This window comes from Pseudophryne corroboree, chromosome 6 (genome assembly GCF_028390025.1).
Source record: "Pseudophryne corroboree isolate aPseCor3 chromosome 6, aPseCor3.hap2, whole genome shotgun sequence".
NCBI lineage: Eukaryota > Metazoa > Chordata > Amphibia > Anura > Myobatrachidae > Pseudophryne > Pseudophryne corroboree.
The window spans coordinates 436755261-436776290 of record NC_086449.1 but is presented as its reverse complement, the minus strand read 5'-3'; the positions used below and the strand labels follow the sequence as shown (position 1 = coordinate 436776290).

At 44.6% G+C, this 21030-nt stretch overlaps 1 protein-coding gene across 4 annotated transcripts in view; it reads left to right on the top strand.

The window, feature by feature from the left end:
- The window catches only part of LRRK2 (leucine rich repeat kinase 2), a 469339-nt gene that overhangs the window by 68484 nt on the left and 379825 nt on the right, over nucleotides 1-21030 (top strand). For all 4 annotated transcript variants that reach the window (XM_063927081.1, XM_063927083.1, XM_063927080.1 and 1 more), the window contains exon 7: nucleotides 16580-16714. In XM_063927081.1, coding sequence (XP_063783151.1) covers nucleotides 16580-16714 — 135 coding nt within the window. The remainder of the gene's footprint in view (nucleotides 1-16579; nucleotides 16715-21030) is intronic.

Sequence of the window (21030 nt, the reverse complement as noted above, 5' to 3'; positions counted from 1 at the left end):
AGTCTGTTGACGCTTGCCGTACAGAGCTAATTGGGAAGGAGGACGCATCGCAGATCGCAGTTTGAGGTGTTTGAGTGTTTAGAGTGATGAGAAGCCACTCACAGCCAGCAACCCAGCACATACTGTACAGGTAACATTTTTCTGTTTTCTTTGTTGAGGTAGTGCACTGTTGTTGCTCTCTGTGTATGTTGCACATATTGACAAGTGCAACCATCATTTATGGAAGACAGAATGAATGAACCCCTCTACACAAAACTGATTTTGCTACATGCTGTTTGAAGGTTTTAGTCTGTAAGTGCAAGACTCGCTAATGGTTCTCCAGTGGTTCTTATTGTCTTATATCTATGGATTACTCCCTTTTTCAAAGTGTGGATCCTAATTTTATCGAAAGCACCAATATGGACTTTGTTTCCATTAAATTAAGTTGAATAATCTTACCATTTGTGCTAAGAAAGCGGTCTTTTCACATGTGTCCTCATTGTCTTCAGTAGTATCACTACATCATTCTTGCTAAGCATATTGTTTTTGTATCTGCGATTCTACATTTGATAGAGACTGTTGCAGATTGCCCATTTGGTATCTGTAGTACCCTGCTGTGGAGTATTTTCCTTTAGCTATCTTCTCCCAAAGGTGTTTGATGGGGATGAGGTTGGGTTTCTGCACAGGCCAGTCAAGTTCTTGCATACTACATTGTGTAAACCGTTTCTTTTAGCGGAAATTCATTTTTGCACTCCCACATTTTCATACTGAAAAAGGAAAGTTCCTTCCCCAAACTATTGCTATAAAGTTGGATAAAAATTCTAGAATGTCATTGAATGCTGTAGCATTAAGTTTGGCTGTGCCACTGATTTTGAGAAGTCCTTTGACAATTATGAACTACACTAAAGGATACTATCTTGTTTTATGCATGCCATGTTGCTGTCCTCTGCAAGATGGAGACTGTACCTTTTTTTGACAACAACCTTCAACCTTGAATTTAAACACTGTTCTATAGCCTCTGCTGCAAGATTTGTTAAATAAATTCCTGCTGGGAACCCCCCCCCCTTGTTGTTGTACTACTCCTAATACTGCTGTTTTTATATTTCTCTTTTTTTTTTTTTAAACTAGTACATTACAAGCTGGCTATAGTTTTGCTATAGAGCTCTGTGAATGTGCTTTAATAGTGCTCTACTAAGAGCAGATGACAGACTAAAGCTGGGTACACACTAAGGGCGGATGTACTAAGCTTAAAAAGTGATAATTTCACTGTGGTAAAGTACTAGCCAATCCGCTCCTAACTGCCATGTCACAGTTAGGAGGTGATTGGCTGGTACTTTATCACAGTGAAATTATCACTTTTCAAGGCTTAATATATCCTGCCCTAAGTGATATATGATCCCTTCAGTTGTTCACAGACCTATCGCGTCAGCCCTGTAGCTACAGATATTGGCACATCTGGCTATATGTACCGGCGGTTGTATACTTGCAGCAGGGACCACAAGTGATTGACATCTCAATTGTTACAGTAAAGGGGAATGGGGGGAAAGGGATAACCGTTGCACAGGAAATATATATTTAATTTTGAATATTGAGTGGAATTGATTTATGGGAACCCCTAATAATAATAATGTGTCATATACTCATTTCTATGCTGGGGGTGCTACCACAGATCCTGTCATATATGAAGGAAAAACCAGAAGAAAGAAAAAGGATCTGTCTCCGGTGCACTGAAGGGTTAAAATGTAACTTTCTCTAACGTCCTAGTGGATGCTGGGGACTCCGACAGGACCATGGGGGATAGCGGCTCCGCAGGAGACAGGGCACAAAAAGTAAGCTTTTAGGATCACATGGTGTGTACTGGCTCCTCCCCCTATGACCCTCCTCCAAGCCTCAGTTAGGTTTTTGTGCCCGTCCGAGCAGGGTGCAATCTAGGTGGCTCTCATAAAGAGCTGCTTAGAAAAAGTTTTTTAGGTTTCTTATTTTCAGTGAGTCCTGCTGGCAACAGGCTCACTGCTACGAGGGACTTAGGGGAGAGAAGTGAACTCACCTGCGTGCAGGATGGATTTGCTTCTTAGGCTACTGGACACCATTAGCTCCAGAGGGATCGAACACAGGCCCAGCCATGGAGTCCGGTCCCGGAGCCGTGCCGCCGACCCCCCTTGCAGATGCCGAAGTTGAAGAGGTCCGGAAACAGGCGGCAGAAGACTTTGTCTTCATAAGGTAGCGCACAGCACTGCAGCTGTGCGCCATTGTTGTCGGCACACTTCACACCAGCGGTCACTGAGGGTGCAGGGCGCTGGGGGGGGCGCCCTGGGCAGCAATGTATAATACCTTTTTCTATGGCTAAAATACATCACATATAGCCCTTGAGGCTATATGGATGTATTTAACCCCTGCCATATATCGCAAACTCCGGGAGAAGAGCCCGCCGTTTTAGGGGGCGGGGCCTATTCTCCTCAGCACACAGCGCCATTTTCCTGCTCCGCTCCGCTGTGAGGAAGGCTCCCAGGACTCTCCCCTGCACTGCACTACAGAAACAGGGTAAAACAGAGAAGGGGGGCATATTTTGGCGATATTTTTATATATTAAGCGCATATAACAGAAACAACACCTTTTAGGGTTGTTTATATACATTTTTATAGCGCTTTGGTGTGTGCTGGCAAACTCTCCCTCTGTCTCCCCAAAGGGCTAGTGGGGTCCTGTCTTCGATAAGAGCATTCCCTGTGTGTCTGCTGTGTGTCGGTACGTATGTGTCGACATGTATGAGGACGATGTTGGTGTGGAGGCGGAGCAATTGCCGGTAATGGTGATGTCACCCCCTAGGGAGTCGACACCGGAATGGATGGCTTTAATTATGGAATTACGTGATAATGTTAGCACGCTGCAAAAGTCAGTTGACGACATGAGACGGCCGGAAAACCAGTTAGTACCTGTCCAGGCGTCTCAGGCACCGTCAGGGGCTGTAAAACGTCCCTTACCTCAGTCAGTCGACACAGGTACCGACACAGATGAATCTAGTGTCGACGGTGAAGAAAGAAACGTATTTTCCAATAGGGCCACACGTTATATGATCACGGCAATGAAGGAGGCTTTGCATATCTCTGATACTGCAGGTACCTCAAAGGGGGGTATTATGTGGGGTGTGAAAAAACTACCTGTAGCTTTTCCAGAATCAGAGGAATTGAATGACGTGTGTGATGAAGCGTGGGTTAACCCCGATAGAAAACTGCTAATTTCAAAGAAGTTATTGGCATTATACCCTTTCCCACCAGAGGTTAGGGCGCGCTGGGAAACACCCCCTAGGGTGGATAAGGCGCTCACACGCTTATCAAAACAAGTGGCGTTACCGTCTCCTGATACGGCCGCCCTCAAGGATCCAGCTGATAGGAGGCTGGAAACTACCCTGAAGAGTATATACACACATACTGGTGTTATACTGCGACCAGCAATAGCCTCAGCCTGGATGTGCAGTGCTGGGGTGGTGTGGTCGGATTCCCTGACTGAAAATATTGATACCCTGGATAGGGACAGTATTTTATTGACTATAGAGCAATTAAAGGATGCTTTTCTTTATATGCGAGATGCTCAGAGGGATATTTGCACTCTGGCATCGAGAGTAAGTGCGATGTCCATATCTGCCAGAAGAAGTTTATGGACGCGACAGTGGTCAGGTGATGCGGATTCCAAACGGCATATGGAAGTATTGCCGTATAAAGGAGAGGAATTATTTGGGGTCGGTCTATCGGATCTGGTGGCCACGGCAACAGCCGGAAAATCCACTTTTTTACCTCAGGTCACCTCCCAACAGAAAAAGACACCGTCTTTTCAGCCGCAGTCCTTTCGTTCCTATAAGAACAAGCGGGCAAAAGGACAGTCATATTTGCCCAGAGGCAAAGGAAGGGGTAAGAGGGTGCAGCAAGCAACTACTTCCCACGAACAGAAGCCCTCCCCGGCTTCTACAAAGCCCTCAGCATGACGCTGGGGCTGTGCAAGCGGACTCAGGGGCGGTGGGGGGTCGACTAAAGATTTTCAGCACACAGTGGGCGCGCTCACAGGTGGACCCTTGGATCCTGCAGGTAGTATCTCAGGGTTACAAGCTGGAATTCGAAAAGTCTCCCCCTCGCCGGTTCCTAAAGTCTGCTTTACCAACGTCTCCCTCAGAAAGGGCGACGGTATTGGAAGCCATTCACAAGCTGTATTCTCAGCAGGTGATAGTCAAGGTACCCCTCCTACAACAGGGAAAGGGGTATTATTCCACACTATTTGTGGTACCGAAGCCGGACGGTTCAGTAAGACCTATTCTAAATCAGAAATCCTTGAACCTGTACATACAGAAATTCAAGTTCAAGATGGAGTCACTCAGAGCAGTGATAGCGAATCTGGAAGAAGGGGACTTCATGGTGTCCCTGGACATAAAAGATGCTTATCTGCATGTCCCAATTTACCCTTCACACCAAGGGTATCTCAGGTTCGTGATACAAAACTGTCATTATCAGTTTCAAACGCTGCCGTTTGGTTTGTCCACGGCACCTCGGGTCTTTACCAAGGTAATGGCCGAAATGATGGTTCTTCTACGAAGAAAAGGCGTATTAATTATCCCTTACTTGGACGATCTCCTGATAAGGGCAAGGTCAAGAGAACAGCTGGAAGTCGGAGTAGCACTAACCCAAGCAGTGCTTCAACAACACGGGTGGATTCTGAATCTTCCAAAATCTCAATTGACCCCGACGACACGTCTGCTGTTCCTGGGAATGATTCTGGACACTGTTCAGAAAAAGGTGTTTCTCCCGGAGGAGAAAGCAAGGGAGTTATCCGAACTTGTCAGGAACCTCCTAAAACCAGGAAATGTGTCAGTACATCAATGCACAAGAGTCCTGGGAAAGATGGTGGATTCTTACGAAGCAATTCCATTCGGCAGATTCCACGCACGAATATTTCAGTGGGATCTGCTGGACAAATGGTCCGGATCGCATCTGCACATGCATCAGCGGATAACACTGTCACCAAGAACAAGGGTGTCTCTTCTGTGGTGGTTGCAGAGTGCCCATCTGTTAGAGGGCCGCAGATTCGGCATACAGGACTGGGTCCTGGTGACTACGGATGCCAGCCTACGAGGCTGGGGAGCAGTCACACAGGGAAGAAACTTCCAGGGCGTGTGGTCGAACCTGGAGACGTCTCTTCACATAAATATACTGGAGCTAAGAGCGATTTACAATGCTCTAAGCCTGGCAAAACCGCTGCTTCAGGGTCAGCCGGTGTTGATCCAGTCGGACAACATCACGGCAGTCGCCCACGTAAACAGACAGGGCGGCACGAGAAGCAGAAGAGCAATGACAGAAGCTGCAAGGATTCTTCGCTGGGCGGAAAATCATGTCATAGCACTGTCAGCAGTGTTCATTCCGGGAGTGGACAACTGGGAAGCAGACTTCCTCAGCAGACACGACCTCCACCCGGGAGAGTGGGGACTTCATCCAGAAGTCTTCCACATGATTGTGAACCGTTGGGAAAAACCAAAGGTGGACATGATGGCGTCCCGCCTCAACAAGAAACTGGACAGATATTGCGCCAGGTCAAGAGACCCTCAGGCAATAGCTGTGGACGCTCTGGTAACACCGTGGGTGTACCAGTCCGTGTATGTGTTTCCTCCTCTGCCTCTCATACCAAAGGTACTGAGAATTATACGGCTACGGGGAGTAAGAACAATACTCGTGGCTCCGGATTGGCCGAGAAGGACTTGGTACCCGGAACTTCAAGAGATGCTCACGGAAGAGCCGTGGCCTCTACCGTTAAGAAGGGATCTGCTTCAGCAGGGACCTTGTATGTTCCAAGACTTACCGCGACTGCGTTTGACGGCATGTCGGTTGAACGCCGGATTCTAAAAGAAAAGGGCATTCCAGAGGAAGTTAAACCTACCTTGATTAAAGCCAGGAAGGAAGTGACCGCACAACATTATCACCGCATTTGGAGAAAATATGTTGCGTGGTGTGAGGCCAAGAAGGCCCCAACGGAGGAATTTCAATTGGGTCGATTCCTACATTTCCTGCAGGCAGGATTGTCTATGGGCCTCAAATTGGGGTCTATTAAGGTTCAAATTTCGGCCTTATCGATTTTCTTCCAGAAAGAATTGGCTTCAGTGCCTGAAGTACAAACCTTTGTCAAAGGTGTACTACATATACAGCCCCCGGTTGTGCCTCCAGTGGCACCGTGGGATCTCAACGTAGTTTTGGATTTTCTCAAATCCCATTGGTTTGAGCCGCTCAAATCGGTAGATTTGAAGTATCTTACATGGAAAGTAACCATGCTACTGGCCCTGGCTTCAGCCAGGAGAGTATCAGAGTTGGCGGCTTTATCGTACAAAAGCCCATATCTGATTTTCCATTCGGACAGGGCAGAACTGCGGACGCGTCCTCAGTTTCTGCCTAAGGTGGTTTCGGCTTTTCACTTGAACCAGCCTATTGTGGTGCCTGCGGCTACTAGCGACTTGGAGGACTCCAAGTTGCTGGACGTTGTCAGAGCATTGAAAATATATATTTCAAGGACGGCTGGAGTCAGAAAATCTGACTCGCTGTTTATCCTGTATGCACCCAACAAGATGGGTGCTCCTGCGTCTAAGCAGACGATTGCTCGTTGGATCTGTAGCACAATCCAACTTGCACATTCTGTGGCAGGCCTGCCACAGCCTAAATCTGTAAATGCCCACTCCACAAGGAAGGTGGGCTCATCTTGGGCGGCTGCCCGAGGGGTCTCGGCATTACAACTTTGCCGAGCAGCTACGTGGTCAGGGGAGAACACGTTTGTAAAATTTTTCAAATTTGATACTCTGGCTAAGGAGGACCTGGAGTTCTCTCATTCGGTGCTGCAGAGTCATCCGCACTCTCCCGCCCGTTTGGGAGCTTTGGTATAATCCCCATGGTCCTGACGGAGTCCCCAGCATCCACTAGGACGTTAGAGAAAATAAGAATTTACTTACCGATAATTCTATTTCTCATAGTCCGTAGTGGATGCTGGGCGCCCATCCCAAGTGCGGATTGTCTGCAATACTTGTACATAGTTATTGTTACAAAAATCGGGTTATTATTGTTGTGAGCCATCTTTTCAGAGGCTTCTTCGTTGTTATCATACTGTTAACTGGGTTCAATCACAAGTTGTACGGTGTGATTGGTGTGGCTGGTATGAGTCTTACCCGGGATTCAAGATCCTTCCTTATTGTGTACGCTCGTCCGGGCACAGTACCTAACTGAGGCTTGGAGGAGGGTCATAGGGGGAGGAGCCAGTACACACCATGTGATCCTAAAAGCTTACTTTTTGTGCCCTGTCTCCTGCGGAGCCGCTATCCCCCATGGTCCTGACGGAGTCCCCAGCATCCACTACGGACTATGAGAAATAGAATTATCGGTAAGTAAATTCTTATTTTTATTAATTAAAATAATCAGTATCTATAAATTATCACAAATCTTAAGGATAACTCTTATTCAAAGTATTAAAAAACATGTACAGGTTGAGTATCCCATATCCAAATATTCCGAAATACGGAATATTCCGAAATACGGACTTTTTTGAGTGAGAGTGAAATAGTGAAACTTTTGTTTTTTGATGGCTCAATGTACACAAACTTTGTTTAATACACAAAGTTATTAAAAATATTGTATTAAATGACCTTCAGGCTGTGTGTATAAGGTGTATATGAAACATAAATTAATTGTGTGAATGTACACACACATTGTTTAATGCACAAATTTATTAAAAATATTGACTAAAATGACCTTCAGGCTGTGTGTATAAGGTGTATATGTAACATGAATGCATTCTGTGCTTAGACTTGGGTCCCATCGCCATGATATTTCATTATGGTATGCAATTATTCCAAAATACGGAAAAATCCGGTATCCAAAATACCTCTGGTCCCAAGCATTTTGGATAAGGGATACTCAACCTGTATAGAAAAAATTTGAAAGTTTTACAACACTTAATAATAAAGAAAGAAAAAAGATGCAATAAATGTTTAAAAACAGATGAGCGTCTTTTTTATGTCTGTCTTGTTTAAGTCACTGTATAAATATGAATCACTGATACAAAATATCTTATTTCAGACAGTGTTACAATTATACCTGGATATCTGATCAGAATCCAGGTATAATTGTAACACTGTCTCAGACATAAAAAAGACGCTCCGCTGTTTTTAAACATTTGTTACATCTTTTTTCTTTCTTTATTATTCAGTGTTGTCAAACGTTCACATAAGATTTGTCCTTAAGATTTGTGATAATTAATAGATATGGATTATTTTAATTCATTAGTAAAAGTTACATTTTAAATCTTCAGTGCATCGGAGGCAGATCCTTTTTCTTCTGGTTTCTCCTTCATACTGTATATGACATGTCAATTGGTCAGGCACATTTAAATGCCCGTCGAGTTGTGATATTAGGCACGACACATTGGCCGGACGATTGGTAAGTGTGTATGCACTTACCAGTTGTCAGTTAGGTCTGCAGATCAACCAAAAGGCTGACCCACTGGCCAGGGTCCCAGCATTAAAGGCCGATGTAGTAAGCCTTGGAGAGAGATAAAGTACCAACCAACCAGCTTCTAACTGCCATTTTTCAAACACAGCCTGTAACATGGCAGTTAGGAGCTGATTGGCTGGTTCTTTTTCTCTCTCCACTTTATCTCTCTCTTCAATGGTTCCATGTACTAAGCTAAAATAAGGGTGCAAAACGAAAATCCCTGTACGTGTTGCTTCTCAATATGTGTTATAGGGATTTCTCTGGCTGGGTCCACAGGATTATCCACAGGATAACATTGGGATATGCCGGAGCGACAGAGGAAATGGCACCAACACGGTCACGAGCTTTCTGGCCTCCCAGGATGCATCGGGGCTTCACCATATAATCCAGCCCACTGACTCAGTCAAATCAGTTTTTTGTTTGGTGCGGCAGTAGCCGGACCATGGTCACAGGGCTGCTGTAGATAAAGCAGCCTGAAGCTTTTTATTATTTTATTTTTATAGTCTTACTAAGTTTTTTTTCGAGCGACTTTTTCCTAACAGCGTCTTAAACGCATACGGTAAAGAGTCGCTCCAACAACTCCCCACCGGGTCGCAACAACGCTTACCTTCGCGGTACAGTGCTGTCTCGACGGGCGTCTGTGTCGGATGTTCTAGCAGGTCCAGCAGACGTAACCAGGCTGTGGCCGGAGCATGGGGGGAAGGTAACTCTATGGATTTCCTCTTGCTAGGGGGGTCCGGACACAGCTACACTGTATTGGTGGAGACTACAAACGGTGTATTGATGCGCCGAACACCTCGAGTGCGACAGCACTACGCTCTAGGGACCATAGGCGCCAGGACTAGGTTGAGGCCGCGATCCTTAAAGTTTAAGTCAACCGGGGGAATCGGACGCTCTCCTGGCAGTCCCTCCTCCAAGTTCATGACCAGTTTCCGCGCGTCACCCGTTCATGAACTGAATGACCTCACTTCCGTCTCAGAAGCTACCACGAGGGTACTCGGTCGCAGCTTAGACGCTGCGTTTGTGTACACTAGAGATCCGCCTAGACCGAGTCGCAGGCCTTAGCGCCTGCATACACGTGTAAGTCACTGAGCGTCCGTGTCCGTCAGTGAGCGTCCGTGTCTTGCATCAGTTATCCGAACGGCAGTGTACACCAGTAGCATCTGAATCCACTCAGCGTCTTGTGAGCGTATTTGTTTGGATATGGAAGTGTGGTGGGTCTCCCTGTATCCCGCTCGATGGAGGAAAGGTATACAGTACTAAAATTCTCTCTACTTGTTAATATGAATTGTTAATTTTAGTACATATTGCATATGAGATCTGTGTATTACTGTGGTTTCTACATGTTATGTTGAAAAAGACCAGTTAAAACAGAAGTACAATCTTCCTACTTACTTGTAAGTTGTTATGGGGGTTGTATTCTCATATGACAATGTTTAATGCCTTAACATGTGACTAACTGCTAGTATGTGTGCTGACTTTTCTATGTAGTCAGTCCTGTTCTGACCTTCAAATCAGGTGCACGGTTGTGGTCCGATTGATCTCACTTCTATATATCCATATATAGGTGATTTTCAGTAACAAATTGTATAGTCATTAACAGATTTTTACCATGTCTGTGAGCGGCAAAAGTGACGAGGAGAATTTATCAGGCACTCCTACATCCCTAACATGCTTATCTTGTAAGACAGGGTTAATTGGTATGAACCAGCTGGTCACTTATGAGGGGTTGTGTGCAAACTGTTTTGCTTTTCAGCAAAGAAAAAAACAGGATTTGGTTCAACAACCAACAGAGCCACCATGGAATATGTTCGCAAAGACTTTGTCTTCAATAGCGGACAGGTTAACTCCGATAGCGCCACCCCAGGGGTTAGATTACACTATTAACCCATACATGCAGCTCCCTTCCTACGGCTTGGTTCCAGTAGCCTCTACAAGTAACCAAGGGACAGGTAAGACTAAGACAGATACGTCTATGTGGCAGACTACACAAGATGATACAGCAGATGATGATACAGTATATTCAAATACTCCGTATGATGATCAGTCGCAGAGTTTTAGTTCAGAGGATGTAGCTGAACTTATTGACGCTGTGAAGGCTGTTCTCTCCTTGGAAGAGCCAGCCAAGACAGTGTCAAAATCTAAAGCACCTGTGTTTAAACGAACAAAGACAGTTAAAACTGAATTCCCAGCGTCAGATGAGCTGACTGAAATGATGGATGAGTCTTGGGCGACGCCCAGTAAAAGGTATAAGATTCTGAAAAGTTGGAATTCTTATTATCCATTTCCAGCTGTGGATTGTTCGAAAAGAGAAGTTCCTCCAAAAGTAGATGCACATGTACTGCGACTTGTGCATAAATCTGCTTTACCACTGTCATCTACCTCACTAAATGATGTCACAGACAGAAGGGTAGATAGTTTCTTGAAAAATTTATTTTCTCTAGTAGGAGTAGTGGTAAGACCTGCTATGGCTTCGGCCTGGGTAGCAAAGGCAATGGGCGAATGGATAGAGGAACCAGAGAATGGCCTCTCTTCTCATAATAGGGAGCAAGAGGATCTTTTAAGCCGTTTAAGACAATCTGCCCAATACTTGGAAGAAGCAGCAATTGATATGGGTACAGTTGCTTCTAAAGCTTCAGCCTTGACAATAGCCACTCGTAGAGCAGTTTGGCTACGTACCTGGAAAGCAGATGCGGAATCCAAGAAAGAATTGGAAGCATTGCCTTTCATTGGTATTATATTGTTTGGGAAACCATTATCTGATATCCTAGAATCAGAGGCTGAATCAAAAAAGGTCAGATTTACGGCTACTTGTAACCCTAAGACTAGGGGTTCAAAGTTTCGCTCATTTCGATGGCAAAGCAAAGTGAAAGCTAAAGAGGAGTCTAAGCAGCCCCAGTCCAATAAGATTGGCCAGGGGTAGGAAGCAATGGGCTAGTAGAAAGCCAGCTTCCAAGCCTGAACAGAAACCATCAGCCTGAAGAGACGGGCCTCCGCCTGGAGGATTCCAGGGTTGGGGGCCGACTCCTTCATTTTGCACACATTTGGCAACAGTCGGCCACAGATGCTTGGGTGCAGAAGGTGGTATCTCAGGGGTATGGGTTCCCATTCAGAAGGCAGCCTCCTCAAAGATTTTTTTGCACCAGCCCGTCTCGTATAGAGTCGAAGGCCAATGCCCTGCAAGAAGCAGTCCAAAAATTACTTCAGTCAGGTGTGATTGTCCCAGTACCTCCATCACAAAGGGGACAGGGGTTTTACTCCAATCTTTTTCTGATCCAGAAACCAAATGGGTCATTTCGACCAATTCTCAATCTGAAAATGTTAAACAAATACATTTGGATCCCAAGGTTCCACATGGAGACATTACGCTCCATAATGCTAGCTATGGAACCGGAAAATTACATGGTATCTTTGGATGTACAGGATGCTTACCTACATGTGCCTATAGCACTGTCTCATCAGTGTTATCTCAGGTTTGCCATCCTCCAGGAACATTTTCAGTTCCAAACCTTGCCCTTCGGGCTAGCAACAGCACCCAGGGTGTTTACCAAGATTATGGTGGTTATGGCATCTTATCTCCGCAAGCAGGGGATGAGAATATTCCCATACCTCGATGACCTGTTAATCCTAGCACATTCGCAGGAGTTACTTTTGAGCCATCTTCAACAGACAATAGTTTGTTTACAGAGACACGGGTGGCTCATAAATTGGGAAAAGTCGTCTCTGAATCTGTCACAGCGGATGGTCCATTTGGGGGCCATATTGGATTAAGATCTACAGAGAGTTTTTCTACCAGAGAAAAGGATGGTCAAGGTGCAGGTCATGACTCAGGAAGCGTTGCACGCCCAGACAATGTCAGTCCATGCAGCAATGCGACTGTTGGGTTTGATGGTATCAACCTTCGACATGGTGGAATATGCGTAATTCCACTCCAGACCATTACAGCACCTTATTCTGACCAAATGGAACGGAAATCATCAGACAATAAAAAAGCAGATGATAAAGTTTCCAGTAAACGTAAAAAGGTCTCTAGCGTGGTGGCTACAGACAGACCATTTAAACAAGGGGAGACCCTTTTGGATAAAAGAATGGCAAGTCCTGACAGCAGATGCCAGCCTGCAAGGCTGGTGTGCGGTACTCGGAAGCCTTTGGTTCCAGGGAAAATAGACCGCAAGGGAAAGTCACCTGCCAATAAATATGTTGGAAATAAGGGCCATTTATATGGCTCTAGTTCAGGCAAAGGACAGTCTGCAAGGAAGACCAGTCCAGATTCGCTCAGACAATGTGACAGCAGTAGCGTACCTCAATCATCAAGGAGGAACTCACAGCAAAAGATTGATGGAGGAAGTAACTCCCATTCTAACATGGGTGGAACTCCATCTCCCAGCATTGTCAGCAGTGTTTATCCCAGGTGTACTGTACTGGGAAGCGGATTTTCTCAGTCGACACATCATTCAGGAAACCGAATGGGCATTACACCCAGAAGTGTTTCAGACAATAGTGAACAGATGAGGTCTACCAGAGATAGACCTCATGGCGTCTCGTCTAAACAACAAAGTTCCAAGGTACGGATCGAGAACAAGGGACCCAGGAGCGGTCCTTGTAGACGCACTGTCAGTAGAATGGAAATTTCATCTGGCATATCTGTTCCCTCCAATATCTCTGTTACCCAGAGTAGTGAGAAAAATAAAGCAAGCAAAGGGAGCAATAATTCTAATAGCTCCAGCTTGGCCAAGAAGGCATTGGTATACAGATCTACTGAGAATGTCCGTGGAAGCACCAATACTGTTTCCTCAACGTCCAGATCTGCTAATGCAGGGTCCTTGTTGTCACAGTCATCTGGATCGTCTCTTTGACGGCGTGGCTGTTGAAACCTCTATCTTAGAAGCTAGAGGATTTTCAAAACAAGTAATCCAAACTATGCTTAGAGCCTTCTTCAGCTCGTTTATATCATAGAATATGGCAAGCCTATATTCATTGGTGTACTGGAAAAAGTTTGAATCCAAGATCTTTTAAAGTATCCAGGATTTTGGATTTCCTTTAAGCAGGATTGGATAAAGGTTTGAAAGTAGCTTCTTTGAAAGTTCAAGTATCAGCGTTAACTGTATGGTTTCAGCGAAAGATTGCTGATTTACAGGATGGTACGTACTTTCTATCAGGGAGTTGTACATATTCAACCTCCATTTGTTCCTCCTGCAACTCCCTGGGATTTTAATTTAGTTCTTAAATTCCTCCAGGATCCTCCGTTTGAACCGCTTAAGAGAGCAGATCTTAAATGGTTAACGGCTAAAGTGCTTTTTTTTACTGGCAATGGCGTCAGCCAGAAGAGTGTCAGCTTTAGGAGCGTTATCGTGTAAGTCTCCTTTCCTAAGTTATTTTCCAGACAGAGCATTTCAGAACGAGATCTGGTTATCTTTCAAAGGTGGTTTCAAAGTTTCACCTTAATGAAGAGATTGTAGTCCCAGCTTTTCAGGTATCGGGACTTTCTGCGGGAGAAGCGTCGCTGGACGTAGTCCGAGCATTAAGTATCTACGAAGATCGTACTAGTGCCATCAGGAAAACAGATTCTCTCTTCATCCTCTACGGATTTCATAGAAGAGGATGGCCTGCTAGTAAACAGACGCTGGCGAGATGGCTCCGAATGGTAATATCAGAAGCTTATTCTCATGCAGATCTCCCTACTCCGGCTAATGTCTCTGCACACTCTACACGTAAGGTAGGTCCTTCATGGGCAGCACAACAGGGTGCTTCAGCAGAACAGATTTGTAAGGCAGCCACATGGTCTTCCATAAACACATTCATCAGACATTATGCCTTGGATACTTTTGCCTCTCATGACGCAGACTTCGGGCGAAAGGTCCTCCTGTGTAATCAGGAGCGTCCCCACCACTAAAACTGGCTTTGGGAATCCCCTGTGGATAATCCTGTGGACCCAGCCAGAGAAATAGATGTTATGGTAAGAACTTACCGTTGATAACGTGATTTCTCTTGTGTCCACAGGTATCCACAGGGGTCCCACCCTGACGCACCTGATTTGAGGATCTTGACAATCCCTAAACCTCTTCCCTCTTGTGTGGAAGGGTGTGCATGTGTGTTCTTATCACCTAAATAGGTTTCTACCTGATGCTCCTGCCTAATCGCTGTGGAAAGAACTGATTTGACTGAGTCAGTGGGCGGGATTATATGGTGAAGCCCCGATGCATCCTGGGAGGCCAGAAAGCTCGTGACCGTGTTGGTTCCATTTCCGCTGTCGCTCCAGCATATCCCAATGTTATCCTGTGGATACCTGTGGACATAAAAGAAATCACGTTATCAACGGTAAGTTCTTACCATAACGTCTATTTCTCTGCATTTTGGCTACCTACGCTGCCTGCTGGATTTTCATGCTGCCATATGCAGCTATGGCAGTGCTAAGTGAGTTTGCTATTACTAAGCGAAGAGATAACTTACCACATGGTGTCTTCTCCAGCACTGAAATCGCTACCTGTAGCTACGGGAGGCAGTTAATTTACCGTGTGTCGGGATCCCGGCGGTCAGGATCTAGACGCCGGAATCCCGGAGTCCCGACCGCTGGCTGGTTACCCTTCTTGGGTTGTGGTCCATGATACCACCCGGAGGGGAATAGAACCGGTTGCCACCGGGACTGAAGCATGACAAGCGGACACGCTGCGCTCGCCGCTGGGATTCCGGCTGTTGTGCTCCCGGCGTCAGTCTCCTGTCCACTGGGATCTCGTACTGATTCTGTAGCTACTGGTATCTGCTTCTCCTCACCGTAGAATCAGGGAGTGAGCTCTGTCAACTTGGGCTGGTTGTCAGTAAAGTTTGTAAATAAAAAGCTCTGCTCAGCTGTAGCTGCACAGGACAGAACTCTGGAGACAGGGTGAGTCCAGTATCTGTGCTGTCTGCCTGCACCGCTGCGGGGGTGACTTAACATTCACTCTCCTCGTGGGTCTGTTACACTGCTGTACAAAATAACTTTTTTTTTCTTTCACAAGTACTACATAAATGTATACTTTGTGCTGAATTTGAATATGCATTCCGATTTTTCAGGGTTTTTGTGACACATACATTTAAAGTTTTATTAAATTAGTACTTACATAAGTCTAAATGATAAATATACACATCATTCTGGCTGACCTAAAAAGTAGTAGATGAGGATTTTCGGGCATATTGTTGCTCTGGGATATCTCTCTTCATGGTCCAGCAATAGTCAGCCAGCATACATGAACGCCATTTGCCTGGTACCTCTTTTTCATCATAGAAATCTGCTGATGGAAACGCTCACCATGCTTATCATTGACAGCCCCAAGATTTTCTGGGAAGAAGTCTAGGTGGGAAAGGGGCGAATTTGGGGTTCAGGGCAACCTAAGGAACAACATTACCGGTTGCCCCCCCATCATGTCACTGCCCCTTTCATGTTAGGGCCTCCCGACTGCTAAATAAAACACACACCTCATCCCCCACTCCACCATTACGCTTTACTGACCTACTTTACTTTATCCGCTCCCAACTAACATGTTACAGGCTTTGTTTGAAAAATTACAGGAGCTGATTGGTTGGTACTTTATCACTGTGCAGTTTATCACTCTCCAAGGCTTGATAAATCTTGGCCTTAGTTTACTAGTGACAAATGTTGCAGCACAAGCTACAGATATGTTCCTCTTCAACTTTTCGGTGGCAGAGGCGAGTCGCGGCTCATATTCCACAATTAGTGTACCCATGGGTGTGCGAATTAACTGCATCTGCACCAGTGATTAATAGGATCACATGGCGCACACGTGAAAATGACTGCAAATTTTCGGACCCAGGTTGCGTACGCACTCAGCAATATAGATGAGCAGGGGCACATCTGTATCTTACTGCTTCACATTGCAGGAATGGGTGCTTTTTTCTGTTCCGAATGGGTTATGTCATGTGTTTATGTTTAATAGTTTTTTTTTTTTTAAATTGGTTTTCCAAAAAAGAGCAACCCCCTTTTGTCCAGATGTCCAAGTTATCATGAACTGATCATTAATAATCTCATTTTGTTCTTATATTTAACAATTAAGCCTTAGATTACTGTAAATTTCCAATGTATATCTTCTTTTCTCCATCAGTTCCAGAAGAGCAATTGACAGAGTTTGTTGAGAACAAAGATCATTTAATAATTTTGAAGGTGCTGACAAAACATAAAAATACAGAGTCTGCTATATTGCCAGCATTGAATGCTTTGCTCCCATTGGCTGGTTCACGTAAGTAATTGGCATATTCATATATATAAAAAATACAACTTTTTTAAAAATGTAATTAATAAATACTGCTGACTAGAGCGAAAACATCTTTACTTGAGGGCACAGTAACATTCCTTTATCTCTGTTGGCAAAATATTTTAATAATGATAGAATTGCAGTAACTCTTTAGAAATATCCTATGCCAATTTGATAATATAAAATAACAAGACACAAAACATACAAATGTGTATATTATGTCTGCCAGTTCTTGTACTAATGAGACAGTAGGTAGCAGTAAAGCTAATGAAAGACCATAGTGCAGAGGTTCTCAAGCTCTGTCTTCAAGGCACCCTAATGGTCCCGGTTTTTAGGATAACCATGGCTGAGCACAGATGGTCAAACCAAATTGACTGAGGTACTGATTAAGTCACCTATGCTAAAGAATGGTTATCCTGCAACTTTTACATGCCTATCTGAAATCACTTACTGTAGGTAACTGTAACTGGACTTTCTCTCTTACCCCTGCAACTTTTACATGCCTATCTGAAATCACTTAGGTAACTGTAACTGGACTTTCTCTCTTACCCCTGCAACTTTTACATGCCTATCTGAAATCACTTAGGTAACTGTAACTGGACTTTCTCTCTTACCCCTGCAACTTTTACATGCCTATCTGAAATCACTTACTGTAGGTAACTGTAACTGGACTTTCTCTCTTACCCCTGCAACTTTTACATGCCTATCTGAAATCACTTACTGTAGGTAACTGTAACTGGACTTTCTCTCTTACCCCTGCAACTTTTACATGCCTATCTGAAATCACTTACTGTAGGTAACTGTAACTGGACTTTCTCTCTTACCCCTGCAACTTTTACATGCCTATCTGAAATCACTTAGGTAACTGTAACTGGACTTTCTCTCTTACCCCTGCAACTTTTACATGCCTATCTGAAATCACTTAGGTAACTGTAACTGGACTTTCTCTCTTACCCCTGCAACTTTTACATGCCTATCTGAAATCACTTACTGTAGGTAACTGTAACTGGACTTTCTCTCTTACCCCTGCAACTTTTACATGCCTATCTGCAATCACTTACTGTAGGTAACTGTAACTGGACTTTCTCTCTTACCCCTGCAACTTTTACATGCCTATCTGAAATCACTTACTGTAGGTAACTGTAACTGGACTTTCTCTCTTACCCCTGCAACTTTTACATGCCTATCTGAAATCACTTACTATAGGTAACTGTAACTGGACTTTCTCTCTTACCCCTGCAACTTTTACATGCCTATCTGAAATCACTTACTGTAGGTAACTGTAACTGGACTTTCTCTCTTACCCCTGCAACTTTTACATGCCTATCTGAAATCACTTACTGTAGGTAACTGTAACTGGACTTTCTCTCTTACCCCTGCAACTTTTACATGCCTATCTGAAATCACTTAGGTAACTGTAACTGGACTTTCTCTCTTACCCCTGCAACTTTTACATGCCTATCTGAAATCACTTAGGTAACTGTAACTGGACTTTCTCTCTTACCCCTGCAACTTTTACATGCCTATCTGAAATCACTTACTGTAGGTAACTGTAACTGGACTTTCTCTCTTACCCCTGCAACTTTTACATGCCTATCTGAAATCACTTACTATAGGTAACTGTAACTGGACTTTCTCTCTTACCCCTGCAACGTTTACATGCCTATCTGCAATCACTTACTGTAGGTAACTGTAACTGGACTTTCTCTCTTACCCCTGCAACTTTTACATGCCTATCTGAAATCACTTACTGTAGGTAACTGTAACTGGACTTTCTCTCTTACCCCTGCAACTTTTACATGCCTATCTGAAATCACTTACTATAGGTAACTGTAACTGGACTTTCTCTCTTACCCCTGCAACTTTTACATGCCTATCTGAAATCACTTACTGTAGGTAACTGTAACTGGACTTTCTCTCTTACCCCTGCAACTTTTACATGCCTATCTGCAATCACTTACTGTAGGTAACTGTAACTGGACTTTCTCTCTTACCCCTGCAACTTTTACATGCCTATCTGCAATCACTTACTGTAGGTAACTGTAACTGGACTTTCTCTCTTACCCCTGCAACTTTTACATGCCTATCTGAAATCACTTACTGTAGGTAACTGTAACTGGACTTTCTCTCTTACCCCTGCAACTTTTACATGCCTATCTGAAATCACTTACTATAGGTAACTGTAACTGGACTTTCTCTCTTACCCCTGCAACTTTTACATGCCTATCTGAAATCACTTACTGTAGGTAACTGTAACTGGACTTTCTCTCTTACCCCTGCAACTTTTACATGCCTATCTGAAATCACTTACTGTAGGTAACTGTAACTGGACTTTCTCTCTCACCCCTGCAACTTTTACATGCCTATCTGAAATCACTTACTATAGGTAACTGTAACTGGACTTTCTCTCTTACCCCTGCAACTTTTACATGCCTATCTGAAATCACTTACTGTAGGTAACTGTAACTGGACTTTCTCTCTTACCCCTGCAACTTTTACATGCCTATCTGAAATCACTTAGGTAACTGTAACTGGACTTTCTCTCTCACCCCTGCAACTTTTACATGCCTATCTGAAATCACTTACTGTAGGTAACTGTAACTGGACTTTCTCTCTTACCCCTGCAACTTTTACATGCCTATCTGAAATCACTTACTGTAGGCAACTGTAACTGGACTTTCTCTCTTACCCCTGCAACTTTTACATGCCTATCTGAAATCACTTAGGAAACTGTAACTATACTTTGTAATTCGCTATTCTTGGCCTGTACTAAAGTAGGAAATCACTGTGTATTAGTGGAGGTGCACTGGTGTGTTGATGTTCACACCTAGGGTAAACCTTTTGTTGTGGGTGGAGTTTGAGAGGGTGGGTGCTGCTAGCAATCAAACCTGTATCCATGTGTGCATTTCTATTTAATCAGTACATGTTAGGCTGTAAAGTCACTTAGCTGTGAAGTATGTTAGCGTAAAGTATGAGGGTAATATTAATATGAACATTGGAGATATACCGGAGATGAACAGGAGAGAAACAGAAGGTCAGCATACTATCTTCCCCACCTCCACAAAAAGAACTGCAATCAACATACTACAGTCAGTTATCTAATCCACTGCCACCAACGCCTGCAGACTGCACAGCCTGGACACTAAACTCCCTGTCTGATTAATTAGCAGCCCTACTGTTCTAACACATTGCTTTCTGCTCCTCAGTTACACTATCTACATCCACTCTGTAAGTATCCCAGCCTTCCGTTCCTTCCATTATTTCCCAAAAATTCCTGTTTGCACTGTCTATGCTTTTACTACATCCCCCTTCTCATTGTCCATTCTATAATACACCCACTCCATTTTATAATATTATTCCACTAAACAACACTACTATACTGGAATCCTGTCCCATACCAATCCTCACTGCTAGGTCACCCCCCCTCCTCCCCAATTTTCAGACCACTCACACGCATTCAGAACCCAGCCAGCCTGATCCCCATCTCCCCTGTCCCTTCCTTTCTCCTGTGCACTCTGGGATGCTAGATCAATATGCAACAAGCTGCCAACAATCCACGACCTCTTCATCTCCCACTCTTTTAACCTTCTCGCCATCACTGAATCCTGGGTCTCCTCCTCTGACACCACCTCCCCTGCTGCCCTCTCCTATGGAGGCCTCTCCTTCACCCATTCAGTCAGACCCGATGACCACCAGGGTGGAGGAGTGGGCATCTTCTCCCCAAACTGCACCTTTCGTGTCATCCCACCTGAGCTCTCCCTCACCTTCTCCACCTTTGAAGTCCATGCTATCCGCCTCTTATACCCCATTCACCTCCTTGTGGCAGTGATCTACCGCCCCCTGGCCGCTGTTCACCTTTCCTTGGCGACTTTGCTGCCAGGGCTTCCCCACTTTCTCTCCTCCGACCTCCCCTCTATCATCCTCTGTGACTAATATTTCTATTGACATTACTAATGCAGCTCTCACTAATCTTCTTGCCCTTTCCGCCTCCTTTAGACTTTCTCAAAGGACCTCTACCCCTACTCACAATCTCGGCCACTCCCTTGACCTTGTTTTCACCCACCAATCTGATATCTCTGATTTCTCTAACTCTTACTTCCCTCTCTCTGACCACCATCTGCTCTTTTTCGCCCTTTATTCTTCCCGTCTTCTCTCCACGCCCAGACCCACCATCACCAGATGCAATCTCAGGTCTCTTGACCCCGCTATCCTGTCCTCCCTCGAGACTTTCCGCTCTCCTCTTTCCACCATGATCTGTCCCAACCAGGCAGCCTCCTTCTATAACTCTTCCCTAACCTCTG